Below are 11,120 nucleotides of genomic sequence, written 5' to 3'. Positions count from 1 at the left end.
ACCAGTTTTGTTCAAGTTACACCAAGATCACTAATGTTAACATATATGAATGACATTCCCTATACTTTAGGGAAAGCATTTCTTAATATTCATTTAAAGTGATGGATAAATACTAACTTGAAGTTGATGGCTTGATCATTGAAATCTTTATATTCTTAATCACTGACATCGATAGATTATGGAACTTCTGTATCCAACCTGATAGCCAAAAGTGAAATCACCTGACAGATATATGGAAAACAAGGCATTGATTAGAAACTTTATGAAATGCAATATTCAGCAAGAAATTATCAAGTTACTTTTAAAAATTTATACATCATTCTTGTGAATCTAAATAAAGTTATTGTGATTAGTTTTTATGTGATAGACGTGAGTGACAATTAGGACTTTGTAATTTCTGAAATTATTTAAAGCTATTAAAAATATTGTGTTTTAGGAATCATAGCACGTGCCATAGTTTTCCAGCGTCTTTTACGTCTATTTTCAACCGTGCTCATTTTACGGCTGTCGGTATTTTTAGGAAATATGGACAATTGGTTCGCTAATATATGATTATCAGTGTTATACAACTGTTCGTCAGATAATGAGATCGTTTGATAATTTCCCTCAGCTGTATTTGATGTATGATATTCACTTCTGTTAACCGCTTCACTGATGGATAATTGTTCAAACCATAAATCGGAAAAATATTTCTCAACATCTTGAAAACTCAACTCAGGGAGCTTTGGGATGGACGACTGTGACTGATCGTTAAATTCAGGTTTGTATTTCGATTTCGAATCTTGAGATGAAAGATAAATAAATAAAACAATATTTTAGACGGTTGTCTTTAGGAAAAATAAGGTTTGAGATCTGAAAATATCTACTAGAGCTCTGCAGTCTAACTGTGAGGTAAATATCTTATGTGTATTTTTAGGGTTTATAAAATTTTCTAGCAAACTCTAAATAACATGGAACAGGAGTTAAGGGTTTCCCGTCAACTATCCTCATCAGCACAACATTTCTTATTGTTTTGGTATTATCTAGCTGAAGCATAAGTAATCAAGGTATGATAGTACACTCTATGGAAGCACTCAACGCATTATTCTGCAGAAACAAATGTACGATTTTTAACAATGATCACTAATATATCTACCCTAATGGGAGCAATGAGGTAATGTAGGTTGTTAAAGTCTTAGTGGTAATAAATAATGATATTATGAAAAAAGCCTGTGCTATTGATGCGGGTTACGTCAACTACTCAAGTAGCTGTTATATGCCTAATACTCTACATGTATATTTTTCTATTGTAAAATGTAGAAAAAATTTCTAAAGATCGAACCAAAAGATCGAACCATCTTCGACAAATGCTGAATGTACAGTTTTTTTGTTTTATGATCGACGATGAGCAACATTTTGTCACATTTTCTAACATATTTTTCAGCAATCTAATACCTAAATACTATGTCTTATAATACAAAGAATTTATTAAAATTTTATTCACTCTTAAAATGATTACTACGATAGTCATTTAAGATTTGTTCTCAACTTACCTAGCTGCAACATCTGAGCTGAACAATATAGCTTGTTCACAGGATAGTTAAAAACAGGTTTAGAAATATTCCGATTTCAAGTAAATATGCTATAGACTTAATTTGTTCTTATGAACAGAGAAGTTAGATAATAAGAATCCAGATGAAGTTCACTGAGACTGAAGAAAATTTTGCTTCTGTGAAGTATTTATTTAATTTCTCAGGGTCACAATGAGTCACAGGTCATCATAAATTTTCTTACAATTACTGGAAAGGTCAATTATTGTAACACTCAGAAACAGATATCATATGCAATAAGATTTATCGATTTTTATCAACAAGTAATTATAATAAAAAACAAAAGAAACGTGAGCAATGGATTTATGAGCGTTTAAAAGAGAAGAACTTGTCGTTATTCTTATTATTTAAAAAAACAGAGAAAAGTAGTTCAGTTCACCGGTTAGTGTACAGAATTATCTTAAATTAGATATGGAGAACTTTATTTATTTAAAGATAAAATTTATCGCGAGACTAATTCCGAGTGACCGAAGAAATTAATAGTTTACTCAATTGTAAAAGAAAACATTTCTTCGAGCGGTTTCTTCCATTACCGGAATACATCGGTTTTCTCTTGAGACTTTTATCGTTTTAGTCATTCCAAATGTCACAGTGTTCCCTTTTATTTACATATTATGATATTTTTTAATGAGGTAGTATGACTGTTGTGTAGAATAAAAGGCTGAAAAATCATGGTAATTTGTGTTCATTAACCAGGGGCTTAGTGTAATCGTGTGTTAAGATACTCAGCTGCTCTTAGAATTCTTATTTATTTCTGTATTTTATGTTGTCAGTTTTATTTTACTGAAAACAGAATTGAAGATAAACAAACTGTGAATTCGGTACACATTTTCACAGATACATCTCATCCAAAATATAGTCCTAAATGTCAGCTATTCGGAACTCTGAATACGGATATGAATACCTTTTTTTCATCCCCTCATTGATTGGGCGTCCATCTCAAACCATCACGTATCCGTAACTCTACTTGGAGTATAGTAATTGAAGATTAAACGAACTATCAGACTCCAGCCTGTCAGCAAAACCAAGCTTAGCCTTCTGTGGCCGTGAATGACTGATTTCCCTAATTACTTTTTAAATCTCTCTAGACAAGAAAAGAGAGTCACATTGTAAGAGAATTTGAACAATTACGTTAAATGAGATTCACCTTCACTGGATTTGATATTGAACCTACTACAACAACTGAATGAAGTCTCCTACTACTAATAGGACATATCAAATGGATAGAATAAGTATCATCGGTACAAGTAGTACCTTAGGCAAACGGAAGTCTCTAATAAACTCTATTAACAACAATGACCTACTTGTTGTTACTGGCTCGTAGGGACTGTAAGAAGACTACCATTTACAAATCATGAAATTGATAAATCAGACTTTACAACTTTTGTTTACTGCGTAAGTGTTTTAGAAGCGCAGATAAGGAAACATAGTAATAAAATAGTAGTGAGGGCAGGTATCATGTCATCACATAATCGAGAAAGAGTTTGTTAGTATTTGTTACTTTTTTAGTTAGTTTTAATGTCTTCATCAAAAAACAAAATAGAATTGTCAGTGGTGATGCCCTAAGTCACTAAATAACATGAATCATGGGTTTACGGATACAGGATTCTGTTACATCAACAAATTCCAGACAAAAACATTTACCTAAGGGTATATATATTGCGGTTAATGTGTCACTTATAATCATTAACTCTTTGTGTATTTCTTGAGGACACATAATGGATTTTAAATGTAAGAAATCCTTACACATATTCGGTTATTCTAAAAGTTTGTACAAACTTTAATTAACTATCGTAGTTAAATAGTGAGCAATAGCAAAAAAAAGTCATTTGCATGTCTTCAGATACCCTTCGTCCAATGTATTTCTTCTAGGAATTTATTAAATAAAAGAGTAAGTAAATCTATTCACAAAAATTTCATTTTGGAATTTTCCTGTACATTTTAATCAATTATGGTGTTCTCCACTCAGTGACATTATTTAAACAATCATTATCCTCAGGGGATTACTAAACGGATAAATTCTCCACTTAAGATATACATCTAAACAGTGCCAAATAACAATTTTTCTTTTTCAGGATCAACACGAAAACTTAATATCACATACACGGAATATTTAATGTCATAATAAATCTGAATACTTTGGTCAGCAAAGTTATTAATTTAAGCTATTTAATTAGTACGTTTTCAAACCATAGTACCATAGCTGGTACTTGTGATACGTGTTAATGCATGCACGATGGATCTTAAAGTCCCTATATTTCATCCTGAAAATAATGATTTGTGTGTTTATTGAGATAGTGTTAGTGACGACATCAGAAACCTGATTACTGACAAAACAGTCTCAGTCAAAAATTATATCTCAAAACCTATTTATCATTATAAAGTGGGTTTTGTCGAACGCTGACAACAATGAGAAAACCATTGTAAAACAAGAGGAAATAGAGCTGAGTTTCAGCCTACCATGTGATATACCAGTGTTGGACAAACACTATCATAGAAGAGATCAAAATAAGGATACTCAGATCTGAAACTGAACAAATTATCTTTAAATGACCGAGCAAGAAACAAGCAGTTCATATTTCCAGCTTTCGTCAACTTATAGTGTATCACACTATTGTCGATGACCATTTGGCTAACTTCTGACATACTTAAACCTACTAATCAAAGTTCAGGAAACCATCTCGATGTCAGTCATCGGTTAAGACACAGTAATTGTTTAATGAAGTTTTGTAGATCTTTGTTACCACCTCCTGTTGGTTGACATCAAAAAATGACATTAAGTAGGAAACAATTAGAAACGAAATAGCCTTGAAAATTCATTAGACCATGTATAGAAGTATTCGGCAGTAACGTCTCACAATTCTTCAAACAGGTTGAATGACATCTATTTTTGATTAATATTAATTGTCTTGACACCTTAAAATTCTTAATCAGTTATCAGTAAACTGCAAATATCATGACTTTCTAACAAAAACCTGTAATAAATAAGACTTTTTTTAAAATCAAAACAATAACTCCAAATTTATTTAGCAATTCCTAACAAAGATATCCACCAGAATAGAAATATAGTTCAAAACCATTAGGATTTGTATTTCAATGAGTATTCAATGGGCAAGAATCAGTACAAACAGTTTAAACGAATGATAAAAATAGATTGTGATAATTAAGTTTTATTTTGATGTGATGTTAGATGACCAACAATATTCGGATCTTTTAATCATTAACATATGAAATAATATTTGTCCCGTTTAATACTGCATAAAGTAATTTGTATATAATAGTTTTTATTAGATATAATGAATGACTCTCATTGTTGACCAATTGATATTATCCCCCGATGTCCGATCATTGAGTAGTTCCAGTCAACAATTCGAACTTCGTGAGAAACTGTCATCCGAGTAGATTACGAACATCAATTCACGTGATAGATAACACATTCGCACAATCAGTGTGCGAGACATAACCTTCTGATCTATAATTATAAAATAGGACATACACGTTCATCTAAGTCATCCTAATGAAAATGTTCGAACATCAGTTGTACACAACCATGATTGGTAAACGAATTTCGCATGCTGGTTAGTTCGAAACTGAATTCTACAAATCTATCGCAATATAGATTTATGTTTCCGATTTTTTCTTCGCTAACTGATTAAATATTGTGTATTTGTAAAACAACCGTCCATATACTTCTACTTTCCACGTTAGTAAACGCGACATTGATGAATAAGCGTTTCTCGATAGGTTTTCTCCAATTTGAAACTTGAGTTAATCCATAGTTACTCATCACAACTGTATAATGTGTGTTATATCAATTATGTTCTTATTTATGTAATTATCTGTATTCTGGAAATGGAAAAATAATTAATATTACATGAAACTACTGTTAATCCATTGAACTCTAAGAAACATGTAGTGACAATGAGACGAAAACGTCGTATTGTTCAGCTCAATCAGTCAGTGTAAAATAATTTTAGTGTCGCATTATCTTATTTTTGAATGTAATCGAGTTTTATCGAGCAAGTTTATGAATAAGCCCTAAAGTCCTGAATTTATTTATTTGATGAAAATTAGTTGCAAAAGTTCCTCTTTGTATAAAACAGCTTTCTACGAGTTTCAGAATTCATGTCAATGTGCAAATATCATATATCAACGGAAGTGGCGAAATCCGGTATAAAAACCACAATTAATAGCGAAAAAAGTCCTGTAAATAATCGACCTGATAAGTACATATATATATATATATATATATACTTATCAAGTCTCTCTTATAGTCTGTTACATGGATGTAAGTTAATGCCAAACGCCATTATTGAAAAATGAAAGTGATTTGCTTTTAAAGAAAAGTCTCCGACAGTCATATTCATACAATGTCCTAACGAAATTGGTTACAAGCTCTCCGTTAATATGCAATGTTTAGTTCAAAATAGTTTCCTAATATTAGATAAAATATAGATAAATATTGAAGTGGATTCTTGAGTTTATTTTTCTTGTGATTATTATTGATGCTGATTTCTTCAGCCGGCTAAAAATTCTTTCGTTTATGATCAATACATCATAGTCTTCTAGTGACCATGTTAACTCATGAATGATGGAGTTCACGAAATGGTCATCGAATCTCTGCTAAAAAAAGAGAAATAGTCAGGTATGTTATAATTATTATGAATGTAAACTTGCAACATTTATTTTCCATACTACTGTCAGTGGCTTCAAGCGACGTATCTTTTTCATAAATTGCGATTATTCAGTAGCTTTTCTAAGCCTGTGATTACCGTATATTAGATGATTCAGACACTGACTCTAGTTAGTGATTCGTGACAATGAAAAAAACATCAGAGAGATTCGTGTAGCTCTTAGTGAATGCACTATTCACTGAAAGAAGCTACCTTTATCCATACATAAACATCACGTTCGTAAGACCATAGGTAAAACATTCGAAAATTAGTTGAGCAAATCCACTAGTCAGTTTTTATTTTCTGTTTTGTCAACAATTTATTGAAGAGTATTTCATTAATGATAAAAAGTTGTTTTAGGAAATTAAGTATAGGGCTGAAACATGTTGGAAAAATACCATAGTATTTAGCTTGACTACATTATTGCTTTTTCGGATGGGTATATTTATTAGGTCACTGTCTTGATGGAAAATCAGATTATTTTGACAAAATTTCGAACTTGATTGATCTTTTTTAATACATCAGGATACCTTTCTGTCAACGTTTTCCCTGATTTATGACTTTTTATTTGGACTGTTTTATTCTACTTATATAGATTTGTGTTAAAGTACTATGTATCATATATAGACCTATATATACAAGGAGATGAAATCAACAATATGGAAACCAATAATGTAGTTGCAATGTTAATGAAAAAAGCTAAGCACTGAGAACAGGGTTCAGAAAGTCAAAATGTACAGATATGTTTAGATGAATATTGGACCTCAAGATTGAAGTGGGGATAAAGGATGAATGAGTCTTCGCTCTTATGAATGATTACAAGACATTTCTAACAAGTCTCAGACAGCCGGTTGAGTTAATCATACCCTACCCAACCAGGTAGTGTGCATCTACTATCATGGACTGATGCCATATTCTGATCTCATCTAACCTTCCTCCAACCCAGTCTTATCCCAGCAAACACTGCTTGTCGAGGTAGGCAGTAATTAGGCGTGCGTAACACATCCCAACAACTTCCGTCGATGGAGACTAACAATCTCATTAAATGATTCGCCACTTTTGCGTAAAATCTTATGTATAACGTCAATATTTTTCACTCGGTTATGCAAAAAAAACGCAACCAACGCTTCGAAGATATCTATAATCAGAAACCTGAGGTCTATCAATATTCTCTACCTTAAAAAACCATGTTTTAAAACCATAGAATGAGATAGAGCAAACAGTTGAACAATATACACCTACGCCGCAAGCTATGTAAGCTGACCCACGATGAATAATTTTATTCAGTGAAGTCGTTTGTGAGAAACTGGAGAATATAATGATGTATATTAATTATCCAGCACAGTTTTACGTTATTGCTTTTACTTTCTTTTATGATTGAAACATAAAGGTTTATGTAGGTTTCGCAAAAAGGTCATGCTACTTCAAGTTTATATAAGGTCAGAAAAGGTCAGACGTTGAGAATATAATGAGTTACAGTTATAGAAAACGTCACTACCTCATTACATTGCATGGTGTCAATTACTTGTTATTCAACAATTTATGAGTAATATTGTATAGAGATTTCGATTATAACTGCTAAGTATGTAATATCCAAGTCAGGAATAACAATAAGCATTTTAAAAATTCTACTCCTCAGGTAACTCTGCCTGTAGCTCTTCTAGAGTTACTGCCGGTCCCAAGCCCGGATAAAGGAGGAGGGTTGAGCATAGGGTTAGCGACCCCATCCCGTGGAAAACTAACTCACTAAAAAACGTTAACCAGAAAAAATAATTCAAACCATTTAAACTCTGTCCTCCGAGTTCAAGGAAGCATTATGACGTCTCATGATGAAAGCCGAGATTCTTCGGAAGTCACGAGGCCGATGCCCCTTCTAAAAACCAGAGCAACAATTTTTATAGGTACATGGAATTTCTAGACAATGTAAGAGACCGGGAAGACCAGTCAAATAGCAATGGAAATGAAGAGATACAAATTGGCAGTAATCGGAATCGGCGAAACTCATTGGACACAAGCTGAACAACAAAGGCTGAATACGGGAGAGATACTTCTGTACTCCGGCCATGAAGAAGAAAATGCCCCACATACACAAGGAGTTGCATTGATGCTATCCAAAGAAACACGTGATGCATTTATAGGATAGGAATCTCATGGATCCAGGTTCATCAAAGCATCATTCAAAACAAAGAAGGAGGGGATCACAATGAACGTTATCCAATGTTATGCACCCACCAATGATAGCAACGACGAAGATAAAGATCAGTTCTACTCGAGGCTTCAATCAATCATAGCTGAGTGCTCAAGAAAGGACCTCACCATCCTGATGGAAGATCTAAATGCGAAAGTCGGAGTGGACAACACAGGATATGAAGATATAATGGGACGACATGGACTGCGAAAAAGAAATGAAAATGGAGAGAGATTTGTAAATCCATATGCATTCAACAAATTGGTTATAGGCGGCACAATATTTCCACACAAACGCATACACAAAGCTACATGGATCTCGCCAGACCACACCACACCAAACCAGATAGATCATATTTGTATCAACGAAAAATTCCTAAGGACAATGGAAGATGTGAGAATCAGGTGAGGAGCTGACATAGCTTCAGATCACCACCTAGTTGTGACCAAGATGAAACTGAAGCCAAAGAAACACTGGACAACTGATGGAACAGCATTACAAAGGTTCAATACAGCCTTCCTTCGAGATACTAACAAACTCAACGAATTCAAGATAACTCTCAAAAACAGGTTTCAAGCTTTACAGGATCTACTGAAAGAACAAGAAACTACGATGGAGGACAACTGGAAAGGGATCAAAGAAGCACTAACTTGGACGTGTTAGGAGGTTCTGGGTTGCAAGAAGCATCATCATAAGGAATGGATCTCTGACAGTATACCAGCTGATGCACTGAAGTCAGATATCGAAGTAACAGCAAACATGCTTCGCCCTTTATTCAAGATTTATGAGGAGGAACAAGTACCAACGGACTGGAAAGAAGGATACTTCATCAAGATGCGTAAGAAAGGAGATCTGAGCAAATGTGAGAATTACAGAGGCACCACACTATTGTCAGTACCAGGAAGTTTCCAACGGTGTTGCTGGACCGGGTGAAAGACGCAGTAGACGCCCGACTTCGAGATCAACAGGCTAGATTCCGTAATGATCGGTCGTGCACAGACCAGATTGCGACACTACGGATAATCGTGGAATAATCAGTTGAGTGGAACTCATCACTATACGCCAACTTCATGACTATGAGAAGGTGTTTGACAGTATGGACGGGGGAACATTATGGAAACTTCTTCGAAACTATGGAGTTCCTCAGAAGATTAACAACATTATCCAGAACTCATACGACGGACTACAGTGCAAATTAGTGCATGGAGGACAGCTGACAGATGCATTTCCAGTAAGGATTGGAGTCAGACAAGGCTGTCTACTCTCCCCTTTCTCTTCCTTCTGGTGATTGACTGGATTATGAAAACGACATCTGACAGGAAGCACGGAATACAATGGACACCTCAGAATTAATTAGATGATTTGGATTTCGCAGATGACTCCTTCCTCCTATCTCATACACGCGAGCAAATACAAACAAAGACAACAAATGTAGTAGCAATCTCTGCATCGATAGGCCTCAACATACACAAAGAAAAAAGCAAGATTCTCAAATACAACACGGAGAACACCAACACAATCACACTTGATGGAGAAGCTCAAGAAGAATCGGAATCTTTCATATACCCAAGGAGCAGAATCATTGATGAGCAAGGAGGATCAGATGCAGACGTAAAGGCGAGGATTGGCAAAGCAATAACAGCATTCCTGCATTTAAAGAACATATGGGACTCAAAGCAACTGTCAACCAATATCAAAGTGAGAATCTTCAATGCGAACGTCAAGACAGTCCTACTGTACGGAGCTGAGACGCGGAGAACTACTACAACTATCGTCAAGGAGATACAAGTATTTATACACAGTTGTTAACGCAAAATACTCAACATTCACTGGCCTGATACTATCAGCAACAGCGTTTTATGGGAGAGGAAAACCCAGCTTCCGGCTGAAGAGGAAATTAGGAAAAGACGTTGGAAGTGGATCGGACATACATTAGGAAGTCACCGAACTGCATCACGAGGCAAGCCCTAACTTGGAATGGTGAAGGGAAGTTGAAAAGAGGAAGGCCAAAGAACACATTATGCTGGGAGATTGAAAAAGATATGAAAAGGATGAATGTTAACTGGAAAGGATTGCCCAGGACAGGGTTGAATGGAGAATGCTGGTGGGTGGCCTATACTCCTCAACGAGGAGTAACAGACGTAAGTAAGTAAGTACTGCTCAGGTAATATTAATTATTTTTCCATTTCCAGAATACAGATAATTACATAAATAAGAACATAATTGATATAACACACATTATACAGTTGTGATGAGTAACTATGGATTAACTCAAGTTTCAAATTGGAGAAAACCTATCGAGAAACGCTTATTCATCAATGTCGCGTTTACTAACGTGGAAAGTAGAAGTATATGGACGGTTGTTTTACAAATACACAATATTTAATCAGTTAGCGAAGAAAAAATCGGAAACATAAATCTATATTGCGATAGATTTGTAGAATTCAGTTTCGAACTAACCAGCATGCGAAATTCGTTTACCAATCATGGTTGTGTACAACTGATGTTCGAACATTTTCATTAGGATGACTTAGATGAACGTGTATGTCCTATTTTATAATTATAGATCAGAAGGTTATGTCTCGCACACTGATTGTGCGAATGTGTTATCTATCACGTGAATTGATGTTCGTAATCTACTCGGATGACAGTTTCTCACGAAGTTCGAAT

The 11,120-nt window shown here is 34.5% G+C and overlaps 1 protein-coding gene across 1 annotated transcript; it reads right to left on the bottom strand.

The window, feature by feature from the left end:
• Window positions 1-247: 247 nt before the first annotated feature.
• Smp_179600 (hypothetical protein) lies at window positions 248-1,545 on the bottom strand (the record flags this gene model as incomplete). Its single annotated transcript, XM_018789176.1, has 2 exons — window positions 248-781; window positions 1,533-1,545. 2 exons carry the CDS (start codon window positions 1,543-1,545, stop codon window positions 417-419), a joined length of 378 nt encoding a protein of 125 aa, XP_018654645.1. The 3' UTR covers window positions 248-416.
• Between the last annotated feature and the right edge of the window lie 9,575 nt (window positions 1,546-11,120).

Source organism: Schistosoma mansoni, chromosome W (genome assembly GCF_000237925.1).
Source record: "Schistosoma mansoni strain Puerto Rico chromosome W, complete genome".
Lineage (NCBI taxonomy): Eukaryota > Metazoa > Platyhelminthes > Trematoda > Strigeidida > Schistosomatidae > Schistosoma > Schistosoma mansoni.
The sequence above is the reverse complement of the archived record's forward strand: the minus strand, read 5'-3'. Positions and strand labels throughout refer to the sequence as shown.